Source organism: Plasmodium yoelii (assembly GCF_900002385.2).
Source record: "Plasmodium yoelii strain 17X genome assembly, chromosome: 4".
In the NCBI taxonomy this organism is placed as follows: Eukaryota; Apicomplexa; class Aconoidasida; order Haemosporida; family Plasmodiidae; genus Plasmodium; species Plasmodium yoelii.
The window spans coordinates 918,415-945,321 of NC_036176.2; the positions used below are offsets into that span (position 1 = coordinate 918,415).

General features: G+C 21.6%; 7 protein-coding genes across 7 annotated transcripts; 5 read left to right on the top strand and 2 right to left on the bottom strand.

The window, feature by feature from the left end:
* Positions 1 to 2,227: 2,227 nt before the first annotated feature.
* Positions 2,228 to 4,202, top strand: PY17X_0421000 (ras-related protein RAB7, putative; the record flags this gene model as incomplete). The annotated part of the gene is made up of 7 exons (XM_022955132.1): positions 2,228 to 2,280; positions 2,927 to 2,994; positions 3,106 to 3,164; positions 3,327 to 3,473; positions 3,609 to 3,683; positions 3,791 to 3,939; positions 4,133 to 4,202. 7 exons carry the CDS (start codon positions 2,228 to 2,230, stop codon positions 4,200 to 4,202), a joined length of 621 nt encoding a protein of 206 aa, XP_022811600.1.
* Positions 4,203 to 6,187: 1,985 nt separating this feature from the next.
* On the top strand, positions 6,188 to 6,930 carry PY17X_0421100 (protein RER1, putative; the record flags this gene model as incomplete). The annotated part of the gene is made up of 2 exons (XM_022955133.1): positions 6,188 to 6,740; positions 6,878 to 6,930. The coding sequence occupies 2 exons, from the start codon at positions 6,188 to 6,190 to the stop codon at positions 6,928 to 6,930; spliced, it is 606 nt and encodes a 201-aa protein (XP_022811601.1).
* Positions 6,931 to 7,523: 593 nt separating this feature from the next.
* Positions 7,524 to 8,009, bottom strand: PY17X_0421200 (conserved protein, unknown function; the record flags this gene model as incomplete). Its single annotated transcript, XM_724535.2, has 1 exon — positions 7,524 to 8,009. One exon carries the CDS (start codon positions 8,007 to 8,009, stop codon positions 7,524 to 7,526), a length of 486 nt encoding a protein of 161 aa, XP_729628.2.
* Positions 8,010 to 11,340: 3,331 nt separating this feature from the next.
* Positions 11,341 to 13,766, top strand: PY17X_0421300 (uncharacterized protein; the record flags this gene model as incomplete). Its single annotated transcript, XM_722502.3, has 2 exons — positions 11,341 to 11,397; positions 11,541 to 13,766. The coding sequence occupies 2 exons, from the start codon at positions 11,341 to 11,343 to the stop codon at positions 13,764 to 13,766; spliced, it is 2,283 nt and encodes a 760-aa protein (XP_727595.3).
* Positions 13,767 to 16,249: 2,483 nt separating this feature from the next.
* Positions 16,250 to 17,712, bottom strand: PY17X_0421400 (uncharacterized protein; the record flags this gene model as incomplete). Its single annotated transcript, XM_723150.2, has 6 exons — positions 16,250 to 16,300; positions 16,454 to 16,684; positions 16,765 to 16,868; positions 17,039 to 17,108; positions 17,203 to 17,440; positions 17,582 to 17,712. 6 exons carry the CDS (start codon positions 17,710 to 17,712, stop codon positions 16,250 to 16,252), a joined length of 825 nt encoding a protein of 274 aa, XP_728243.2.
* Positions 17,713 to 21,076: 3,364 nt separating this feature from the next.
* Positions 21,077 to 23,327, top strand: PY17X_0421500 (fam-a protein; the record flags this gene model as incomplete). The annotated part of the gene is made up of 4 exons (XM_022955135.1): positions 21,077 to 21,149; positions 22,046 to 22,282; positions 22,785 to 22,866; positions 23,159 to 23,327. The coding sequence occupies 4 exons, from the start codon at positions 21,077 to 21,079 to the stop codon at positions 23,325 to 23,327; spliced, it is 561 nt and encodes a 186-aa protein (XP_022811602.1).
* Positions 23,328 to 25,207: 1,880 nt separating this feature from the next.
* Positions 25,208 to 26,090, top strand: PY17X_0421600 (fam-b protein; the record flags this gene model as incomplete). The annotated part of the gene is made up of 2 exons (XM_718597.2): positions 25,208 to 25,276; positions 25,449 to 26,090. The coding sequence occupies 2 exons, from the start codon at positions 25,208 to 25,210 to the stop codon at positions 26,088 to 26,090; spliced, it is 711 nt and encodes a 236-aa protein (XP_723690.2).
* Between the last annotated feature and the right edge of the window lie 817 nt (positions 26,091 to 26,907).

Here is a 26,907-nt window from a genome sequence, read left to right on the forward strand (position 1 = left end):
AATTTAAATAAAATTCATAAGATATTTACGCTAATGCAAAAAAAAAATATAATATATTATTATATTGATACATGCTAATGATGGTTATATAAACTTTTGAAATAAATTTTACTAAGGTTACACACATATGCATATGTATAAAATGCAAATTATTATTTATTACTTTTTGATAATACAAATATATTTTTCTTTGATATTATGCATTTCAGAAGTGGATCATTATATATTTTTTATTGTATTTATTACTTTTATTTTTGTTTTATTTTTCCCTTTCCCCATTCCAGTAGCATTCTTAAATAATTTCTCGAAAGGGAGTAAAAACATTGCAATAAAAAAAAAAGGCAACCCATAATCATAATGAATGATAAAACATATATTAAACTAATAATTATATTTGATCCTTAATGTGTAATGCATTTATAAAAATATTTTTATTTTATGTGCGTGCTATTATTTTACACATACATAAATCGGTATATACACAAGTATCTATTTCTCTCTTTTTTTCACACTGAAATATGTTAATTTAAAAATATGAATTTCGTTTATTGTATGTTTTATGAATGCATCCATTTACATTTAATTTTTCATTTTTCATTGTTTATGAAAAAATATTCAATATTTACACCATAAAACAAAATGTTATATGTTCGAATCTGGAACTAGCTATAGCCTTTGTTTATCGTTGATATCATTATAATAGTATATATTTTGATAAAGGATTCGAATAGCTTGGTGAAATATCTTCTTTATGGGATATAAAAAATTGATATACAAATATATAAACACACATTTCAATGTACTATATATATAGTAAAAAGTACCAATATTAGCATATTTTATTAAATTATGTTAATATCATGTTTTTTGGAATATTTATTTATGCATTTTTTATGATTTTTATAAAGAAGTAAAATAAAAAAATAAAATACTGAGGAACATTACAATCCTACGATATTAAAAAGGATTGGTGTAATTTAGTATGCTCCATAAAATATCTTGGAGAAGAGAAAAAAAACAATGTTTTCCTTACATTATTTCAACGGCTTCGATTTTTTATTCTATGCAAATATTTTTGATAGAATGTAGTTACTAATGAAATTGTGTGTAGGATGGAAATTGTATTTATTATAATAGGGACTAAAAAGAAACATAAAATTTGTGTGAATATTTGACTATAATTTTATTTTTATAAGGATACATGTATGTTTGCTTCCTCTAAAATAAACATTGTGCTATGATTTATCAAATTCAAAAAAAATATAATCTAGGCATTATGATTATCATTTGTATATACTGCCTTTTCTGTTAATAATTTATAAGTTGGTATGTATATGTATACTTATATATGCAGCAGAATGGAAAACGTATACGAAGCATATTTTAAGGATCATTAGAATTGTTACACCTATGTACAATGATATTTACATGAATAAACATATCCGTAGCACAAATGAATATAAAAATAAATATATTTTGGTATATTTTCTTAAAAAAAGTGTCCATATAATTTTTAAGAAAATTGTAAAATTCATTATATAATTTATGTACTTTTAAGAAATTTGCTCATATTATTTAAGGGAACATATATTTGCACACTGGTGTAATAAAAACTTATTACATTAAAATTTTTATAAATATCCTATAAAAACTTGATATACAAACAATTAAGCTATGTATATTTTTTATATAAATATGTGATTAAGCTAATGAATTGGTATCATGATATTTATATTATATATACATATGGGAGTAATTTATGTATAAGAACAATTATATATATTTTTTTTTTTTTTTGAATTGGTACAAATGGGAAAAAAAATTGTATTTATAAATTTCATAACGTATATTGTAAAATATTAAAAAAATATATTATGTGCATATACAAATATAACGCTGATTTTTATTATTTATTTCCATATTTATATATTTTTTAAGTTTCTTATTTTGATTTATTATTATATTGTTTATTTTATTTTCGAAATTAATCTTTAGCTAAAAAGCTTATATTATTGTATAGTAATAAAAACGATAAGGAAACATTATCGAAGTATATTTTTAAAGGATACTAGCATAATAGTTTTTTAAATTAAAAGAAAAATAATATATAACCATATACATATTCTTATATTTATGTTCAGGTTTTTCTGTTATTTACACATATAAGATAAACTGAAATTAGTTTCCCATAAAATAAAAATAACTATTAGGAAAAGAAAAAGGAATTATGTCAAATAAAAAGAGAACCATTTTAAAAGTTATCATTCTTGGGGATAGTGGGTAAACACAAAAAACATAAAAGCAATCTATTTATATTTATTTTAAATATTTTATGAAAAATGTAAATCATATATTATATTTAAGAAGAATATAAAGAAATGGGTAACAAAAGAGAAAACTACATTGCAGATATAATTAATTATGAAGGAAAATACGATTAAAATATTTTGTACTATTTTTTTAAGTAATGTATATTTTATGCATATCAATGCATTATACATGTTACTACATTAAAGATATACTTTTAAAAATTATAAAGGGGGTACTGAAATGATATAGTAAATTAACATATCTATATGTCTATAATATAAAATTTACACATGTGTATTTTGAACTTTATAAAAAAATGGAATTTGAATAGCAATCATATGTTGCTATGCAGAATTGTGTATAAAAAATTGGAGAAATAAAAATATTAAGAAAATAAAGGGGAGTAGTTTTTTTAAACATAAAACGAAATATAATTTAATATAGAACAATTATTTTTAAAATTTAATTAATAATTTTGAGTTGATAAATATTATATAGCTAACAAATACATTTATATTACATACTCTTTGTTGGATAATTCAAGTTGACTATATTACTATCAAATAATTTGTGCCTATTCTATTAATTATATGCATTTTTTTTTACCTCTATGCAGTGTTGGAAAAACATCATTAATGAATCAATACGTAAATAAAAAGTTTACGAACCAATACAAGGCTACAAGTAATTATATAATCTGATAATGGCATGTATTATTTTAGGGGGTGTTTACGTTATGAAGACATTCTATTAATATTTCCTTAATTTAATTTAATAAAATTTTGTTTTTTTCAGTTGGAGCAGATTTTTTAACAAAGGAAACAGTAGTTGACAATGAGCAATTAACTATGCAGGTTATATGATAATGAAATAAATATTACAATTATACGTATATATGTATTTGATGTATTAACTTCTATTATTGTAATATTATAATATCACGAATTACATAATAATACTTTGGCACATTTCACATTATTGGTATTTGTACATATTTTACAAAATGCTTATCTTAGATATGGGATACAGCAGGACAGGAGCGCTTTCAAAGTTTAGGCGTGGCCTTTTATAGGGGAGCAGATTGTTGTGTATTAGTTTTTGATTTAACAAATTACAAAACCTATGAATCTTTAGAATCTTGGAAAGATGAATTTCTAATACAAGTAAAGAAAATGAAAGAAAATAAATTATCCAAATGCGTGCAGAAGAATATTTTCTGTTCATAATCATTAACATATATATGTTCATATAATATTTTGGATAATACTTTTTCATTAATTTATATTTTTCCTTTTCAGGCAAGTCCAAAGGATCCTGAAAATTTTCCCTTTGTTATAATTGGAAATAAAGTTGATGAAACAAATAAAAGAAAAGTAATTTTTAAGCAAATAATACAACTATTTATAAATGTGTTAGCATAGTCTATATATACATATATTTGTGAGTGACAATATATGCATATGGTTATTTATTTTTTCAGGTTCAATCTGTAAAAGTTTTGCAATGGTGTAAAGCAAATAACAATATACCATATTTTGAGACAAGTGCCAAAAATGCAATTAATGTTGATCAAGCATTTGATGAAATAGCAAGAAAGGCTATGAAACAAGAACTTCAAGAAGAGCAAATGTAAGAAAACGCGACAAAAAATATAATAATAAATATAGGAAATAAAAATATACATGTATTCCTGTGAACATTCATATTTTATCTTTTGCGCTTATGCATAACTCATGCAAAAATACTATTGTTTATATATAACATTTTCTGAAAACCATGCACACATCACCTTTTATTAATCTTTCTTATTTATTCTAATCAGATATTTACCAGAAACCTTTACCTTAAATAGCCAAAATGATCAAAAAATATACAAAAGCCGCTGCTGTTAACTAAAATATTAAGATAATAAATTTTTTTACTACTAAAAAACATTATTATATTTTTTATCCGATACCCTTTTGTGATTGTTTTTCTATGAAAAAATAATTTTTCACTGGAAATTATATATACTTTCCAAAATGTTATATATATGTATATAAATGTCTTTATGTGCGTGATTATTACAGAATGAATGCATATATGTATAATAATGATCTTATATGCAAATCAATTTGTCATTTGGTGACACATAATAGACATTCAATGAAATTTATTATTATTTTATCTATTTTTTAAATACGTTAAAAACAAAATAATGAAAATACAATTTTTATGTATTATTATATCAAATGATGTGATTTAAGTAAAAATATTGTGTTCAAATATATTTTTTAGTATTTAGGAACAACACAATCTTTGCATTTCCATAGTCAATTATTACGTAAATATTCTAAATAGATAAATAGAAATATATGTATATATATCATCGCAAAGTATATAATAGTTTGTTATTTTTAATGTTAAATTATTTAAAGGGCAAATAGAATTCGCAGCGGTGGATGGTAGTTTATATGTATCACAATTTTCCCCAAAAGTAAACCAATATATAAATATGTGTATGTGGATTTATATTTCCCACTTTATTCCACCTTTTTAATAATGTATTTATTTCTTTATTAATCTATTCCATAATATAAATCTACATATTTGTAAAAATTAATATAAATGTATTATGGTAATGAATGCAGCCCTTTTTGTTTCAAAATTATACTCTTTTTATTTATTATATTAGATATATATTATTTTCTATGTTTATATTTGAATTATATATAGTTGTTGATATTGGATTTTGTCATTTAAAAAATAAGTAATTAAAATCTATAAAACTTATAGTGCATATATTATTCAAATATATATGTATAGTGAGAAAATATGATAATTAGTAATTTTGGGGATAATTTTAATATAAATTATTATAATTTTGAATATCATATATATTTTGGAGGTGATAGTTATTATATTATTATTTTTTTTCGTATAAATATAATTTTTATGAATATTTTAAGACAATTGATATAAAATACTGTTTATTGAATGCTCGTTGTGTATAGATTAAAAAAATATAATATATACAATATCTATAATATAATATGCGCATTGTTTCTTTCGCATTTTTGTGCATATAAAATTTTTTTCAGTAAAAAAGTTTGCTACAATAACATTTGTATATAATTTTTTATAAGAAAAATAAAAATGTTATTTTTATATTTGTTCCAAAAGGATAATTAACATATTCTTTATATTAAAAAAATATGATTATAAAAAAAATAAATAAGTGAAATTATACTTTTGTATTTTTTCACCAGCAAAAAATATTATAGAATTCCTTTATGATAATATAATTGATTATTATAAGTATTAAGAAATTTTTATAAAGGGAGAATTCGTGGTATTACTATAAGTTTTTTGAAAAACTGTAATTATGTATAATTGGTATGCCAAATGTTAGAAAATTATATTTTATAATATATAATATTTTTTTCATATAACTATTTATTATACATATATAATTTTTTTTTTTTTCGAAAAATGAATAAATAATTTGGATATAATATTATGTTTTGGTGATATTATTATAATGCAAAACATATATTATTTTATGGAAATTGTTGTATATAATATGGATATTTTTAAGACAAAAAAAATAAATTGATTTTTACAATCATCAATAATTATTTAAAAATAGTAGGATATACAATTTGTTTTTTATGATATTTTTTAAATTTGGTATTATATGTTAATGTGTGCGCGCTTTTTTTGACTTGTTATATTACATACACTTATATGTGAATAAATAGTTATATATAGGAAATAAGGGCGTACATATTTTTTATGCATATATGTAGCTAAGAATAATTAATCTTAAATGGAAATTATAAATTTAGAACAAATATAAACATTAAATAAATTCAAAATAAGTTTAAGATATAAAAAAATGGAAGAAGCTGAAGTACCTGTTCCCGATTTATTAAAAAAGCTAATTAACACGCACAACTATTATATAGACAAAACTACTTTATATTTGAAAACCAGATGGTTTTCATTACTGGGTTTATTTATTATATATGTACTTAGGGTTTATTACGTAACCGGATTTTATGTTGTATCGTATGCATTATCAATTTTTTTGTTAAATTTATTTTTAAGGTTTTTAACCCCCCACAATATTGAAGAAATATATGAACAGTATGAAAATGAGAATAATGGGTTATTGCTTCCTATGAAACAAGTCAACGAACAAAAAAGAGATAATAATCCTGATGACAAAAAAGAATTTAGACCATTTTTAAGGAAATTAAATGAATTTAAATTTTGGTTATATTCAACGAGAGCTATTTTGTTATCAATAGTTTGCACATTTTTCCCATTTTTAGACATACCTGTATTTTGGCCCTTATTACTTTTTTATTTTATATGTTTATTTTTGGCTACTATGAAGGAGCAAATTAAAAATATGATCAGATTTAAATATTTACCTTTTAACACATGTAATATTTTAATATTTAAAAAAAAAAAAAAATTTATTTTCTTTTCAATTTTAAAGAAAGTATATAAACATATTATTGGATAATGATACATATATATAGACATGTGCATATATCCATTTACTTTTTTTCTTTTTCAGCTACCAAACAAACTTATGGTTCCATTGTTCGGGGGAATGGAAGAAACAAATAAAGTTAAATATGCTATGCATATTATTATATAGGAGGACTCATATTTGAACGAAATTAATTTATAGTCGTTTTCTTATATATTATAGTTATATTTTTTTAATTTTAGTAAAAGATTATTGTTTTATTCATTTATTGTTAAAATGTTTAATATACAATTGTTTCAAATTATTTATATAATTATTACATATAATTTTGTAAATTAAATCTTTTAAATGCTAAAAAAATTTAATAAACAAATATAAAAGTTTATGTTTCAATGAATATTATACTAAGCTTTGTGACATTATATAGTTTATATATATTTTATGAATTATTTATGTAATATTTGAACATCGATAGCATTTCAAATTAAATCATTGATACTATAAATTAATAGAAGAAATATTTTATGAATACATGGTGATTGCATAGTTTTATTTATTAATAAAAACAAAAAGGTTTAACAATGATAATTAGTATACACATAATTAGTTTAAGGTAAAGTAAATAAGTAATTAAAAAAAAAATAATGGGATATAACATAAAAAAAGGAAATATTAAATAACACAATTTAAGATAAATATATATATTTTAATTATTTTTAATAATAAAATGTTATCTTCCAGTAACATCATCGTACTGTTCAATCATTTCGAGATCCTTATCCGAAATATTATACTCTTTCATTAATCTTTCTGTAATAATTCGTTTTCTTCTTTGGGATACGGTTTCTTTTGGCGCTAATGTATAAACTGAATAAAGGAAAACAAAAATAATTAAAGAATTAACGACAAAACTAGTAAAATCTTTCTTTATGCTTACAAAAAACTTTCCTCTATTATACCCAAAGACACTTAAATTTCTTTTTGGTTGTGAATTAATTATTTTATACTTAGGCTTTGAAAAATCATAATTATTATTTTTTGTTTCATTAGTCGTTTTTGTATTTAATGAGACGTTATTATAGTCACTATTTTTCGTGCTAAAATGGAATTTATTATAATATCGCTCTTTTATATTATTTACTCTGCATTTTCTATACAATATATGATTTACTTGAAAAATAGAGAAATATTTTTTTGCTTCAGAGACATAATTCATTTTTTTATAGCATTTTTTGTATTTATTTATTTTTAAATGATAAGCCTGTTTGTGAAGTGGGCATATTATATGGTTATGTGTGTCATATGTGTATATATAAATAGGGATTTTATTATGGCAGATGGTCTTCTTTTATACATGTTTTATTTTTAATAGCTTTGGTTGAAGCTAATTTATGAAGAACAAAAAAAATAATAACTTTTATAATTAGCTATATTTTAAGTAAATATTATTTATGATATAAAGTTGTAGCAGAGAACGTAAACAACATTTGGGGATACGAAAATTTAGCCTAATTTATAAATTATTTATTTTTTTTTTTGCTTCTTTATTATTTTTTATTTCTTGTGATTAATTCGACTGTTTAATGATGACTTGGGAATTTAATTTATGCGTTTGTGTTAAATTATATACAAAAAATTATAAAATATAAATATGCTTTACCTATTTATGTTATCATAAACTTGTTAAAAATATAAATATTTTGTTGTAATATATAAAAAAAATTCTACAAAAAAAATACATAAATTTTTATTTTTTTTGAAAAAATTTATAATTAAACTGATAATTGCAAGCATAATGATCCAATATATGAAAATGCTTAAAAAATTAAAATGTGTTAACAGATGCTAGTATCGAGGAAATATTTTTTTAATGATAATTCATTTTATTCAAAAATGAAGGAATTTTAAAAATATGTTATATATCATATACGTATTTTTGAATATATTCATCACAATTATATCTTTTGTGTTATGCTTGAAATTTTTTAAAATATTATATAACATATATATTTTTTATATGCCAATTTTTTTATAATACTGAAGCAACTGTCATAGGAATTGGAATTCAAAAAAAATACCAAGTATTTTGCAGGGATAAACAAGAGAAAATCGCTATGCAAATATATTACTTTTTGTATATGTATAAAATGATTTTTTTAAATACACTAAAAAATAAAATAATTGAGTTAGACATTGTGAACTAGAATTATGAATATTTGAAATCGTATTAACATAATAAAACGCAGATTACTGCGATGGTAAAATTTTAAGAGCCTATACACACATATATGTATGTATTTATAATTTTGTATAGCATATAATAATTTATTTATCAAAAAAATAAATATATATTTAATGGATAATTTTAAAAAGTGTAACATGCAATATGTTTACCCCCTAATTCATAACTTGATAAATTAATGATTATGAATAATAAAACCGTATACTATATTCCTAAATTAACAGATAAACTGTATATTGATATAAATAATTGGTTTCTTTTTATTTCTTATACCTTATAATTTATTCACCACCAATGTCTCTTTATGTATAAATGGGTTTCTTCATTCGATGTATATATATATTTTTTATTTATTTAAATATGTCTTTTATATTGTGTTTTTCTGAAATATTCATGTGCAGTAAGTTTTTTTAAATCGGATAAGTGTTCTATAAATTCGGATATAATAGTTACTATCTAGTTTTAATGTATCTTTTTTAGCTCATACATTTTTGCAATTGGATTGTTCGTGGGTATATTTGCACATGACATATTGAAAAAGTTAATTTATAATATTATTTTGTTCTTAAAATACGAATTTTATATTATGTGTGTTTGATAATTCATTGTGAGATATATTTGTTTCGATGAAAATATAACCCTTTTTATTAAAGATAGTGATAATGATTATTCAACAGATTATATTTTTTTTGGAAGTGTTTTTTCGAGTGCTTCCTATGATTCACTATTAACGAAATGAAGCATTCTTTTTGGAAATGATGCATCAATATATTACATTTTTTATCACAACCAACATATTGTTTATAAATTTATATTTTACAGGTTAAATTTTTTTTTTTTTAATTATATAATTTCGTGTTTGCTACCATTGACACATAGTATATATATGGAATAAGATATAAAATTACAATATACTTTATAATTTATAGTTTCAAAAAAATACAAAATGATTTTTACCAATATAACCCTTCAATTTGATATATAAGTGAATTAGTAATTTCAATAAATTTAATGTATCTTTAATATTACATCAACGAAGTATTATAATGAATCATTTATTATTATCACACTTCGTTTAACGTGTTCTACATATACTTTTAACATTATATTTTTATTATTTTTAAATAATTTAACATTGTTTATACAAATTTATTCAAAGTATATATATGATTGTATACAAAATAAAAAATTATATATTCGTTTTTTATGTAATATAATTATTATTGTTATTATATATTGTTTGTCATATAAGAAATAACTCTTTACATATTACTATACATATGGTTTCAACTTTTAAAAAAGGTTATAACTTTGTGATTTTATATAATAATTATAAAAATATGGTATATTTAAAATTAAACATGGATATATTAATTTATGTATTAATAATAAACTTTAAAATGGTTAGTTAAAATAAAAGATATATAATTTTGCAAATTATAATTACTATTATACTTATGTAGGATTATTTCGTTTTGCGCTCTAATTATATTTATATAAAACAACTGCGTTGCAAATATGAATTGTTCTATACTTATTAGAGATAAGCTTTATAAGGGGTAAAAAAAGCATTATTATTATTATGTATATTTTTCTATAAAATGAAATAAATGTTAATTAAATATATTTATAATTTAGTTGTTTATTATAAATTTAAATTAAAGGTTTTTAATTATTAGTATTTGCAAAATTAATGTTTATTTTATTAGATAGTTCATGTTTAGTATAATATTTATACTAAACATTTCAATGTAATAATAATTATTATTATTGGTACAAATTTTATTTTAATTAAAATAAATACCTTAATAATATATTTTTATGCATAATACATATATATATATATATAATAAAAAATTATATATTCCTAGTAATAATGCCTATTTTTAGTTAATTGTATCGTTTGCAAGTTCTCATATATTACTTTGTAGTTCGTAATACAACAATATCCATAGTTTTGTTGTTGCTTAAATGCACAATTATTAAATTTTTACGATTTTAATGATATTTCTTATTTTGAATTATTAAAAAAATATAATAATATTTATTGCTTAACAAAAGTAAATATTATAATTTTTTTATTAGGAAGTATCATTACTACTATTAAAAAAATCTTGATTTCTTTATTATTAAATATAACAATATATAAGCACATGAAATAAATTAAATACTATGAAAATTTAATATAAAAAATAAATATATATATATTTGTATTTTTCAAATATATGGTAATATCACATTTTATGAACACATTTATAATGTTTTTTAAGAGTGGTATTAAAACAAAAGTAGTACACGGATAAAAATGAGCGTATTTATACCTAGATCATTATCACTTAATTGGTTGCAACATAGTGACACGGTATATAATAATTTCATATATGCATGAACGCTTATCTGCATATGGTTGTAGTTTTTTAAATAATATTAATATACTATAATAAATAATGTTTATATAACATAAATGATACATGTATATACACATTTTCTGCATTATCATTTTAGATTAGCGATATTGGAATAATAAATCGCAATCCGTCTATAGATATTACTTCATATTCGAGACACAGTCGTTTATTATCAGAGAAAGCAGGATGGTCCCCTTTTATTAAATCAGCAAGTATTGTAAAAAACACGCCACCAGTTAAAAATGTAAACAAATTCCCCTCGCCCACTCCAAGCTTAAGATCACAGGCTAAGCCTGTAATGACAAATAAACCTGATTCTTCAATTTCAACCCCAAATATAGAAACTAAACCGGTAATGATAAAAAATCCTGTAATGATAAGAAAACCAGATACTTTCATTTCAACCTCAAATATACAAACTAAACCGGGAGTGATACAACCTGTAATTCCGAATAAGCCACCTGCTCCAATTTCAACCACAAATGTACAAGCCAAACCTGCTGTTACAACTACAACTACAAATGTACAAGCAAAACCGGGTTCTACAATTACAACCACAAATGTACAAAGCAAACCTGCTTCTACAATTACAACGACAAATATACAAGGCAAACCTGCTTCTACAATTACAACCACAAATGTACAAACTAAACCTTCTGTTACAACTACAACCACAAATGTACAAACTAAACCTTCTGTTACAACTACAACCACAAATGTACAAGCAAAACCGGGTTCTACAATTACAACCACAAATGTACAAGGCAAACCGGCTTCTACAATTACAACCACAAATGTACAAGCCAAACCTGCTTCTACAATTACAACCACAAATATACAAGCAAAGCCAGCTGCTCCAACTTCAACCATAAATGTACAAGCAAAACCGGGTTCTACAATTACAACCACAAATGTACAAGCCAAACCTGCTTCTACAATTACAACCACAAATGTACAAGGCAAACCTGCTTCTACAATTACAACCACAAATATACAAGCCAAACCTGCTTCTACAAGTACAACCACAAATATACAAGCAAAGCCAGCTGCTCCAACTTCAACCATAAATGTACAAGCAAAACCGGGTTCTACAATTACAACCACAAATGTACAAGCCAAACCTGCTTCTACAATTACAACCACAAATGTACAAGGCAAACCTGCTTCTACAATTACAACCACAAATATACAAGCCAAACCTGCTTCTACAAGTACAACCACAAATATACAAGCAAAGCCAGCTGCTCCAACTTCAACCATAAATGTACAAGCAAAACCGGGTTCTACAATTACAACCACAAATGTACAAGGCAAACCTGCTTCTACAATTACAACCACAAATGTACAAGGCAAACCTGCTTCTACAATTACAACCACAAATATACAAGCCAAACCTGCTTCTACAAGTACAACCACAAATATACAAGCAAAGCCAGCTGCTCCAACTTCAACCATAAATGTACAAGCAAAACCGGGTTCTACAATTACAACCACAAATGTACAAGCCAAACCTGCTTCTACAATTACAACCACAAATGTACAAGGCAAACCTGCTTCTACAATTACAACCACAAATGTACAAGGCAAACCTGCTTCTACAATTACAACGACAAATATACAAGGCAAACCTGCTTCTACAATTACAACGACAAATATACAAGGCAAACCTGCTTCTACAATTACAACCACAAATGTCCAAACTAAACCGGGAGTGATAAAACCTGTAATGCCCAACAAAGCATCTTCTCTAATTACAACCCAAACTATACAAACTAAACCGGGAGTGATAAAACCTGTAATCCCAAATAAAACAGCTGTTCCAATTTCAACCCCAAATGTACAAGATAAACCTACTACTTCAATTCCAACTCAAAATATACAAACTAGCCCGCCAATGATAAAAAAACCTGTAATGCCAAATAAACCACCTTCTCCAATTCCAACACAAAATGTACAAGCTAAACCTGCAATGACAAATAAACCTGCTACTTCAATTACAACCAAAAATGTACAAACTAAACCTGCAATGGTAAACAAACCTTCTACTTCAACTCAAGGCGCAAAAGCAAAAGCGCCCCCTCCTACGAATAATAGCACAAATGGAAAGTGGTCACAAAAAGTGAAAAAAGCAAAAAAAAAATTTATAATAGCTTCAGTTTTATTGGTTATATTAATAGCTTTGTTCATAATATTTCCTACGATATTTGCTTTTGTACTAAAAGATTACTTAGCTACGGTTCTTGGAATTTTTGGATCCCTATTATTGACGGGTGTGGCGGCATATGGTGTATTTCTTAACAAACTATTTAAAAAGCTTCGATGAAATATATTAAAATATAAAATGTAATATCTATTAATATTGTCATAATCATTTATAATAAAATTTATATATAGGGTTTAATTTTATTTCGATTGAATTTTGTATAATTTAACAATATTTATTTTCCTATGCAAGTTTATTAAATATTATTATAATATAACAAAAATCATTTAATTATATATAATATTATATTATAAAAATATATGTATTATACTCCCCAATTATTAATTTCTATATGAAGTTTAAATTTATAACAAAAAAAAGACAGGTGCTAATATTATAGACAATTATAATGAGTGCATATTTCATAAATTATAATGCCCAGATTTTATTTTTCCTTATATTTTGAATATAAAATATAATTAAAGTATAATTCCGATTTTTTATGTGAATATTTTAATTAAAATATATCACATTTATAGAACTATGTTTAATTACATTTTTAATTATTGCAATAATTTTGTTTATATTTTATTTTTAAATGTTAAATTGTGCATATCACAATATAAAATATTTTTGATTTATTTGATAACAATTTTTATTTAATAAAACTGATTATTTCATGTCTAATTATTTTAATTAAATTATAATTACCCCTCAAGCAAACTGTAATAACGCTATATATATGATATAAAAATATAATAATATAATAATATTCCTTTTTAATAGTTCCTTTATATTGTTTTTAAAATTTTAAATTATATTAATAGATATTGCTTTATTTGGTTTATTCATTTACATAAAAGTATAATATTTAATCCCTTATACAACAATTTATAATAATAATAATAATAATGGGTATTATATACATATTATAATATATTTTAAAATATTTAATATAAACATATATAAGTATATTGCATCAAATTATAAATGTATTGGTTTATAATAAATTATCTAATAATTCAAAAATACTAATAATATAGAATTAGTCTATTATTCTAATCCGTATGCATATATAATAATAAATTATCGTGTCATTGACTAAAAACGGAAATGTTTTTGATTCAGGGAATGCCATATAATTACATATTAATGTTAATTTTATAGAAAGTCATGTTCTAATTAATTTGTTTGAAAATATATTATGTTAAAACAATGAAAAAATAAAATTTTATGCATTGATTTGAAGTATTTATATTAAGTGCAATAATTATAATGATGTAGTATACAGTGATGGAGCAATAAAAAACTATGATAACAATATATAAACATAGTAAACACGAATAAATATATTATTTTTATTTGATTTGCTTAAATTGAATATATTGATTATATATATTCTTAATTTGTAGAAAGGCTTAAAATGTGCATAAAAAAAAAACTAATTATATATTTATTTCCATTTTTATATTAGTATTTATATTATGGATGTGGAAAAAAATCGAAGAAAAAAAAAAGCATGAAAAAGGTTATAAATTTGTTTGATGTAAATAAAATGACACAGACAGTTATAAATTCAATTAATGATAAAAGACTGATGAAAATAATTATAAATTAATATACTCAAAAAAACAGACTAAAAAATCTATAAATTATGTTTATGGGGAAAAAATATCATTATTAAATATATACAAACTTATGCAGGTCGATCCTGTACCATTTATTAATTAATTTTTTTTGTTGATTTTTTTTTGTTTATAAAAGAAATCGCGATTCCATAGAATGATAAATTTAATTAACTTTTATTTTAGGGTTAAAGACGTATGAATTCGTATTTAAAAGACAATATAAATATTGAAAAATTATAAATGGTTATTAATATAGGCAATTTGGTTTATAAAAACAATTAAAAAGTGTATTTTTGTGTAATATTATAATATAAATATATGCATTTTAATAATTTATATAAAACAATGTTGTATAGTCGATTCATTTTATTTCGAATTATAATTTCATTTCCTGTAATTCTAAAAATATATTAGTTTATAAAATTATTTAGTAACGAAAAAATCATACGTTTCTTGACAGTTTATATTAGTATTCATTATTTGGAATTATTTTTGAATTACAAAGAGAAAATTTAAGAGAGAAAAAAAGACAGACAAAATAAATCATTAATAAATTATTATGAGTATGATGATTGACGTATTTTAAGACACCCATATATTTGGAAATAACTAATTTTTAATCTAAATTTGGTGTTTTATAAGAAAAACGAAAAAAATAGAAACAATAAATAAATGCAAGTTTATAGATATTTAATAGAAAAAGAGTAACAAACACTAAATGAAAGGAACATTATAAATAAAAGATCTTCATAAATTATACAGTTGTAGTATTCACAAAATTAATACAAATAGATGCATCCTAATGTTAAAAGACATAAACAAATAATATACAAAAAAAAACATTTTATGATGATAATTTAAATAAACCATTATACATGAGAATAAATCGTTTTATTAACATAAATATTCTAATATTATGGTGCTAAAAAATATATACGAAATATATGTTTATTTATATATGAAGGAAAAAATAATCTAAAGGTTTTCCAATAATACATATTTGTTAATGATAGCATCTCCATTAATCTAAGAAAAAAAACAAATTGATGAATATATAAAATGTTTAAATTTTTTGGAAATTATAGCATATATTATAAATATGTACATTTATTTAAAATAACATTTTTTTTAACAATTGTTGAAATAAATTATTGTTATTAAAATTTGTATATCGCTTACAGATTCGATATAGGTGATATCAACATATTTGTCTTTTTTTTCAATGAGATATCCAGCTATGTTAAGAAGCACTTTTTTTAATTTTCCTTTTCTAATATCACTTTCAGAATCTACGTCAGTTTTGAATGCATTTGCGTTGTATATGATTGTGTTTTGATATTTTTTATTGGAAGGATTGTGATCATTTATATCTGGCGAAGTCATGACAATTATAGTTTTGTCTTGTGATATCTACAAAATTAATAAAAGTGTATTTAAATAATACGAAAAATATGATTTATAATGAAATAGACGAGGAAAGCTTTCCTTACTTCAGCCTTTGCAGATAAAGCATAAAAATATTTCTGACGGCTCAACGGCAATTTTTCGCAACGATGCTGTATCATTACTAAATTTGGATTGTACACACGGGCAACTTTTCAAAAAAATAATAAGTTCGTATTATGTAAATTAAAATATTATGAATTTGAAGATATGGGGAACAATAAATAGTATCATATAACAATGACAATAATAAATTACGAAATATCGAATAAATAGTAACAACAATATGTTGATTTGGTTATTTATTTTTGTTTTGTATACTTTTAACATAATCAGTATTGAAAGAATTGGTATAATCGGGGTCCCATAACTTTTTTATTATTTCATTATACTAACGGAAGTAAAGAAAAATATATGTATATAAATTATAATCATTTTTTATTTTAGTTCGGTTTATAATTTTGATATTGTTTGTTCATTGATACCTTATCAAAACCCCAAACTGTATATTGAATTTTTTCAACATCTGTATGGCCTTTATATTTTTTTCTATATAAAGCCATACGAGAATTGGGATGTGTTATAAAAAATTTATAATTACTTATGCTTGTAGCATGATATTTTAAATGTTTTACAGCTTCGTTCATAAGTTTTTCTGCTTTTATAGTTTCATTGGGATTGATACACAATAGGTGCTTATTTTTTTCATATACTTCTTCTGAACTATCATTGATAAAAATGAACGTATTTTTAATGCATACACAAATAAAGGTATTGTATTTATATTATAACATTGTTGCACAGGCGTATATTTAATATTTTCATAATGAAATGTGTAATATATATATTGTTGTATTTTCTTACGTAAGATAATAACGTATTGATTCAGGTGGTGTAGCTTTTCTTGGATCCAGTTCAGTTGCAAGGGTTTTATTATTCACAGATACGGTGATGATTAAAAGAAAAAAAAAAATTTGAACATAAAATTTATTCATTTTTGAATTTTACAAACAAAATATTAAAATATATATTAATATTTTTTAATTAAAAATTAACAACTCGAAAAGTTGCACAACACAATTAAAACTGAAGCAAATAATTTTCTCCAATAAAGTATAAAAAACAAATATTTATTTAAAAAAAATACAAATTAATATTTAAACGACAAATCTATGTTATTTTATCAAATTTATATGTTTAATATATTTTTTATCTAATTCAACCACAAAACGTTGTCAATAACAGAACATTTCATAAATAATGAATATCAAAAATGTTGTGATTCACAATATCATAATATCTAAAAATAAATAACTTTAATTATATAATTGATATTTTTAAATATAGCATTATGAATACATATATTTTATATTTTTATGATTGATCAAACTCAATTTAAAATTTATAAAACAGTTCACTACGTATGGAATTACACATATACTTATATTTATATATAATAGAAAAAAACTATGATGTTTTACCTAATAGAAAATCAATCATTAAAATAAAAATATAAAAGTAAGAAAATAATATAAAAATATATATTTGTTTTAATATAATTATATATACTTGCATTAATAATTATATTAAAATAATTGTTTTTATATATTTTCCCATTTGTTTTACAAAATTTCTTTGATAATGCATAGTTTGAATATAAAACATGTCTATTATATTTTTAAATATTAAAATGATTAATTTAATCTGAGGAATGCAGTTAATTTTATATATTACTAATACAACTATAATAACAATATTTATTACCTTATCATAATAATAGTATTATAAATTTTATATCATGAGAATCAAAGATTCTGTAATTTTTTTATCACTTTTAATACAATTTACTAAATAACATTTTCTAGCAGAATTGTTAATTTTATAAAAATTATTTATTGGTAGTAATTTTTATGCCCATGTCTTTTTATAAATTAATGCAAATTATAAATTCCTTTTTAATATTAAAACACAGTACATATAAAATTTTAAAAAATACAAATAAATAAAATAATGAAAGATCAAGTTGTAAAGTCAAGAAATATATATATGTGCATACATAAAAGTAATTTAGTTTTTAATTCTAATATTCTTGATGCCGAGTTGTTCGTGTTTTATGCGTCAAGGTTATGTCTTATGGGTTATTGTTTCGCTCACTAAATCTTCGTTTTGAGTTAGGGGGTATACTATAATTTAATTTTTTATAATTTGATAATATTTTTTGTCTTTAAATGTTGATTAAATATATGTACCATTTTCGTATGTTTAATCACAAGATGAAGTTCAAAAGTCCAAATATGCAACCAAAAAAGGGGCATAGCCATTGATATGAAATGGATTACATAACATATTTTGATAAGTTATAACATATACACTTGCGTATTCATATAGATTTAATATGATTAAAATAAGGTGTCTATATTCCATATATTAATATAAACATTGGCTATATACGAAGTCGTATTATGCAATATCATAATTGTCTATTATATAAAACTTGTTAATCAGGGACTATATTGAATTATGGATATCAAAATATAAGATAAGTTTCTTTATTTGATGAAAATTTTATTTAGTAAAACTTCTAACTTGTGTCACAATTACTTTAATCTAAATTGGATTTTGATAACCGAACTGTATAATATTATTATATATAAGGGTATACATTATAATAAAATTCATTTTGAATATTCATATTAATATGTGTGTTTTTAAGATTAATTAAACATATAACCAATATATAATAGATAGTAATAAAACACAGATTCATAAAATAGAGATCGAGAATCGACGATATAACATTGTCTATAAAAGATGTTTTATGCATCTAACATTTTTTGGAATACGACAAAAATCGTACTATATATACAATATTTTGGAAGTTTTAATTGTAGTTACTATTATCTTCTTGTATTAATAGAAGTTGATTTGTACGCTTTGATTTATTTATCATAAGGTATAACATTAGATTAATCACTATAAATTTTTAAACTTTATAGTTTTGAGGTATAAATAAATTATATTTTAAAAAAGTTAAAAGAAAAAACATAAGCATATTAATAAAGTTTAATATTATATTTTGTTCTAACAATTATAAATAATATGATAGGTATAATGCATTATTATTATACACCTATACATATAATCTAATAAAATACTTTACTAATAACTAATATTGAAACATTGTTTGTCGTGGAAACTTCATATAATTAAATATTAATTTTATTGAGAAGGCAAATAGTAATTATTTTTCTTTGAACAAGTAATTTTATGTTAGGTTATTCTATATACACAAACTTATAAATTTATATTTTAAATATATTATTATTACGAAATAATATAATATTATAAAATGTTATACTTTAAAACAATGAAACAAAGAAACATTCTATATAAATTTAAATTGATTTTATTGAGTGTATTAATTATTTTTTTGTAGCACGCAATGGTGTAACATGAGTAACAATAATAATATATCAAGCTGTTTATAAAAGCAAACAAACATATTATGTTTATTTAATTCGATTACATAGATATACAGTAATTATATATATTATTAAACGTGTGATAAGATTAAAATTGTATGTATACAAGATCAAATGAAGTATCATAACATTTATTTAAGTAAGTTTTAATGTGATAATGTTAGTATTAACACTATCAAGCAAGATAATAGAAATTTTATTAATAATTATACAACTCTCCTTAAAAATATTGTTTTTATATCTAAATTCAAATAACGTTTTATTATAAAATGCATAATATATGTTTAGGTTATAAATATAAATGTGTACTTAACATGGTAACCCAGGTTTATATTGCTTCTTAAAGTAATTCATTATTTCAACCAAAGTATGAATACATTTTAAAATTTAAATTTAATATATTTAAATTATATTGTACGAAAACAATTATATTTATTTTCTTTATTGCATAAAATATAGTTCTTAATCATTTATATATTAAATAGATAATAAGAATGAAAAGAATAAACACATTTTATATATACTAACTACTACCCTAAAACTAATTTATGTTCATGACCTATTTTAATTGTAATAGCCCGATTAATCTAATTTGCATATTATGTTTTTTTAATTTAAAAATATAGATAAGATATGCACTCAAAATTATTCATTAATTATATTTATATATAAAGAAATGTTAATACATAGCAAAGTTATTCATATTCTAAAATTAATTATTAATTTATATATATATAAGATAATTAAACATATGTATGTCATCTATTTAGAAAAAGAGAAATATTAAATTATTTCTTAATATTAAATTTAAACACAAACAGTGTTTTATATCTATTAGAAATAATATAAAAGGTGTAATATTCTACGTTGAATAATAATGTATATCAATACATGGGATTCAAATAATGAAATTCAAATAATGAAATTAAAATACATTTTTAACAATTATAGTAATAATACATTTCTAATTATATTTTTATAATAATATAAAAATGGTAATTTCTTTACTATAAACATAGAGAATTCATAGTATCTATGTGCAAGCGTATAATAATTAGGAGATATGTTTTATTTAAACTCATTGAAAGGTTACACAAAATTATACAATGATGCTATTTCGCATATTATTAAGAATATCGGTATTTTAAATATGATAAAAATGATTCAAACAAATCAAAAAATAAGGATACTTATTTAAATTGCAATAAAAGTGAATATAAATTTTATTTTATTATATTATTGTATATTATTTAAAAATTAATATTATTATTGAGAATAATACTAATAATGCGTTTAGATACTAACAATTTTATATAGATTATTCAAGTCATTGTTTAACCTATTTTATTGGAGTATATATATTTTATATAAAAACAATGTAATATCAATCTAAAGATTAAAAACAAATTTTCATTACAATGGACGACAAACAAATGGTAAATAATATTATTTTAAAATAAAACATGATTATCCTTTCTTTTATTGTGTTTGATTTGTCTACAAATTATATTACATTTTATTTCAATAAATTTTGCATTAATGCATATTTTTATTAATTTTTATAAATATTTTCTTATTGTCAACTATTTACTAATGCTGATAAATTGTTTAATGTTAAAACTGTAAGAGTTAACAAATTTAAGGAAGTTAAAATATACGATGGATTTTACCATGTAAAAAAAGGAGTTAAAAAATGTAAAACAATAAGCAAAGAATTAGTACTTTGAGTGGGTATTTATGCATTTAACAAAAAGAATTAATAGTGATCAGTATTATGACTATTTTACAATGTAACTAAGTGATAAATTATATAAAATACAAAATAATGATACAATAACTCTAAAAGAATTTTATGAAAAGCATTTAGATAAATTTATAGGATATTTTAATTATTGGAATATTGTAAATAATGGTTTGAAATGTGCTAATCTTAAGTATATGCATAAATTTTATAAGTTAGCTAATCATATATGTAATACAATTGTAAATTATAAAATAAACAGTGCCAAAAGTAAGACCCTTATTCAGAATTCTACCAATTATCTTAATCAATATATATCCCTTTATGGAAAGATTTCTGAATGTAATTCATATCTTCATTTATTGGATAATTTAAAAAAAAAAAATGTTAACTTTAGAACTTATGCTATTAAGGAAAATGGAAAAATATATCCAATTTTAACAACTACCTTCAAACACTTACAACGAAAGATGAAAAATATTTATATTTTTCGGAAAATTTTAAAACATTTGACTTCAAAAGTTCAAAGTGTAAATTAAAATATAAAGAGAAGGAACCCGAAACTCAAGGGGAGCAAAAATATGATGAAACCAAAGGGGAGAATATTGCAAAAAACACCAAACTACAAAATTCAGTGGATTAAGCATCAAGTCACCCATCGGGAACAAGTGATTCAACAAGCATATATGGAATGGAACTAATACATCAAGAAGTAAAGCTATTGTAGTAGACAATACTAAAAACAATGGAAATCCTAAAGAGACTGAAGAAAAAGATTTAGCGGGTGACACATGAAATAAAACGAGTCTCCAAAGCTATACAAGCGACCATCTCTTAATTTCAGGTACCAATCAAGGAAATTCAGATGGTGGGTCGAATGTTGGATCAGAAGGTTCAAATGGTGAGGTAGGATATGCAGATAAGGGGTAACTAAATTAGGTGGTGGGAAAGATGATCAAATAAACCAAGGAGAATCCGGTAGTGAACAAGGTGCACATATAGTGTTCCAGAAGAAAAAAAAACTCTAAGTACACCAGGGGCATCTTTTAATATTAGACCATACATTTTTAGTATAACATTAAAAGGAATGGACCAATTAAATAAAGTTTTCGAGTTTTTTAAAGGAAAAAAGAACAAACTTACAAAGGCCGTTGGAACTTTTAAGTATTTATATTGTACATATGTGTCTAATATATAAACTATTTATGATAAATTTAGTAGTTTTTTAAATAATATTATTAATAATGTAAGTATCGGTTCTAAAAAAATAGAAATATCTTCTAATTTAGACGATAAAAAACCTGAATCAAAAGATACAAGAGACGGATTACCCACACCTGATGACTCACTACCGCTTCAAGAAGATTCACCTCAAACCTCATTATGATCAAGTTCTAGTGAACAAGCTAAAACATTGCAATTGTCTCGGGACTCATATGAAAAAGGAAATTCTGATTAAAACGATCAAGAAGAATCTCCAAAATAATTTACAAATGAAGTAATTAAACCAAAAAATGTTGAAATCGAAATAAAAAGAAATAAAACAACAGGAATAGGTAATAATGCACTCAAATAATACCAACAAATTGAAATTTCAATTATAGTTCTTTTAATTTCCATTACTTTAGCTATTATATACAAGGTAAATAAAAAGACGATTATGAAGTATACAATTTAAAAATATGTTCTCACTATAAAATATTATATATTTTTCATAATTTTATGTTAGTATTTGTTATTTGGATGAAGGAAGAAATTGAAGAAAAAAAATGAAAAGGTTATAAATTCAATTAGAAGGGAAAGATCAATGCAAATAATTATAAAATCAGTTGATACGAAAAAAATGACAAACCCGATTATAAATTCCGTTAATAAGGAAAAAATATTATTATTAAATATATAAAAACTTATGCAGATTGATTCTGTATCATTTATTAATTTATTTTTTATTTGTTAATTTTTTTTGTTTATAAAAAAAACACGATTCCATAGAATGATAAATTTAATTAACTTATATTTGAATTCGAATTTAAAAAATGTATAAATTTAAATAGTAATAAATAGTAAATTTGCCTATTAATATATTTATTTTTACAAGTGGGAATCAGGTTAAAACTCTATTTCATATTTTATAATAAAACATAAAATAAGTTTTCTATATGATGAAATTCTTTATGTTAACTAATGTGCTATATTTATGGTTTATTTAAATAGTATTTATAAAAATAAAGATAATATAATGTTTAACTATTAAATGTACTATAATATATGTTTAATGAACACGGCAAAGTTAAGCGGTTATTATTAAGTATATTTCATTTTATGGTTTCATATGTATTATTCGTTGTGATTTATATGAGGCATATTTAAAAATATGAATATTTTATACTATTTGAATAGAAATAATATATTTGATACTTTATATTCATAGATATATTTATAAATAAAATTAGCACATACCAATCTATGAAAAAAAAAAAAATTTAAGCGATAAATATAATATAGAATGTTATTAAGTAATATTTAAAATCGAAGTATAACAATAAGAAACCATTTAAATGTAAATAACAATGGTGCTTTGTTATTTTTTTTCATTATATGGCTGTATTTGTTCACATAAAATATATATGCATATAATATCTTATTATTTTAATGGATATTTATTAATTTGTTTGTATGTAAACAATAATAGAAAAATATAAGTTTATAAAATATTACAACCATACGCCATATCACTAAATATACTAGCGTATTATAAATTATATTAAAAGGCTATATGTATAACAAATATTCAAAAAATAAATTTTATTGAAAAGTTATTATATACATATATATTTTTATAATTAAAATATTAAAAGTTGTATATTTTTTAGAGAAAATTTAATATGTATAGCCATAAATAATACTTTTAATGAATATAGCGAAGTTTATTACAGCAGTTACATAGATTAATTCTATAAAGAATGCAAAAGATTAATAAATGAAATAAATACCATTGTTTTTTTTATAAATATATTAATTTATTCATAATTTTTAGAACAAAAAAATAATAAATACCATTTTTTTTTTATAAATATATTAATTTATTCATAATTTTTAGAACAAAAAAATAATAAATACCATTTTTTTTTATAAATATATTAATTTATTCATAAAATTTAGAACAAAAAACTAATAAAAATTATTATTTTTGGAATAAATATCAAGTTATTATCATTATTTCAAACTACATTTATTATTTCATTTATTTAATAAATAAAGATAAAAATGAGAGTCAATATTTTAAAATACGTTATTTTTTCAATTATTATTTGTTCCTTTGAATATTCCCAAAATGTAAGTTACATATTATTTTCTTTTATTATTAATAATATTTCATTATAGTTTTTGTATTTATTGTTTTACATTAACCTTATATTATTGTTTCATGTGTTGGTAATGTACTTAAGTTAAAGAAACAATTAAAGTTAATTACATATATGTTAATAAATATTTCATTTCTTTGCAGGAATTATGCCTTGGAAGGAATGTAATAAATTTTAGAAACAATAGGGTATTAACAGATGTAGACAATCTATTAGATTTAAATGATTTGAGTCAATCAACTGTGAATCTTGTAAATCAATTTGATGAAAACGATAGTGATGACGACGGAATTATATATATGCGAAAGATTATAAATTCACATATAAAGGAGCAAACAAAAAATAATACATTACCCAAATTAAGTAGTTTAAATAAAAGAACTAAAAAAATTGTTAATAAACTTCTAACAGAATTAGAAAAAGCAAAAAAGGAGCTTTCTAGTCACAAGGATGATGAAATGAAAAAAAAACTAATAGAAGATGAACAAATGACTATAAAAGATGAAAACTTTAAACAATTTGAAAATGAATTAAGTCCCTTAGAGAAAGAAAATATGATTAAAGATTGGGAACAGGCAAAAAAAGATTTCAAAGGAATGATGATTAGTGGAACGACGGTTATTTTTCTTCTTATGGGGTTACTAATACCAGGACCGAGTCAAATTCCAATTAGTATTCTAATTTCATTGCTTGCAGTTAACGCATTTTATAAAGGTTATAAATACGATAAATTCCAATTGAAAGCATTAAAAGCACTCAAAAAAGTAAACTCAATAGCAGCATAACCACTCTTTATTATTATGTTTTATTATACATGTTTAAATAATTAAAAATAATATATTTAATATTTTATGACATAAAAAATTACACTTGTTTATGCTCTGTAGAATAATGAAATTTGATTTAATTTTATTATTATTATTATATATATTTTAATTAAATATATAATTAATTTATCTTTGTTTTGTATTTGCCAAAAATTCATTTAGCCTTATTTATATGGATATATATTATATATTAATGAATTTTAAATTTACTCATGTTTAGTTAATATTTTTAATTTTTTTAAATAAACTTAATTTAAACACATTTATTAATAAAATTATAAGCTATATATAGGGTTTAGCGTTCAGGGTTTTTTGTTCGAATTTGTACCCTGAATATGTTTTGGTTAATTTTTTAGTATTTAATAATATTGATTGTATATGCAATATTATTATATACATATGTAATAAACTAATGGTTGTGGTTGATTCTAATGATTGTATTAAAATAATTATAAAAACCTGTTTTTTTTTTACAAATTCATTTAACATCGATAAATATTTATCCTTACACCCAAAATATAAAAGCTTCTGGCAATGTAATTATTATTTTCAACCCCAAATCATAATTTTTTTTTATTTTTATAAATATGGTATTATATAAGTTTTCACATTAAATAATGAATATTTGAAAATAGCAAATAATTGCTTGTAATTTATTAAACAACAAAAATATTTTTAACGATATATTGTTTTGCATATACCTTATTTGGTTTGCAAAAAACTATAATGTTGATTGTTGTGAAACGAAAAAACAATGAGAATATATACTTATTTG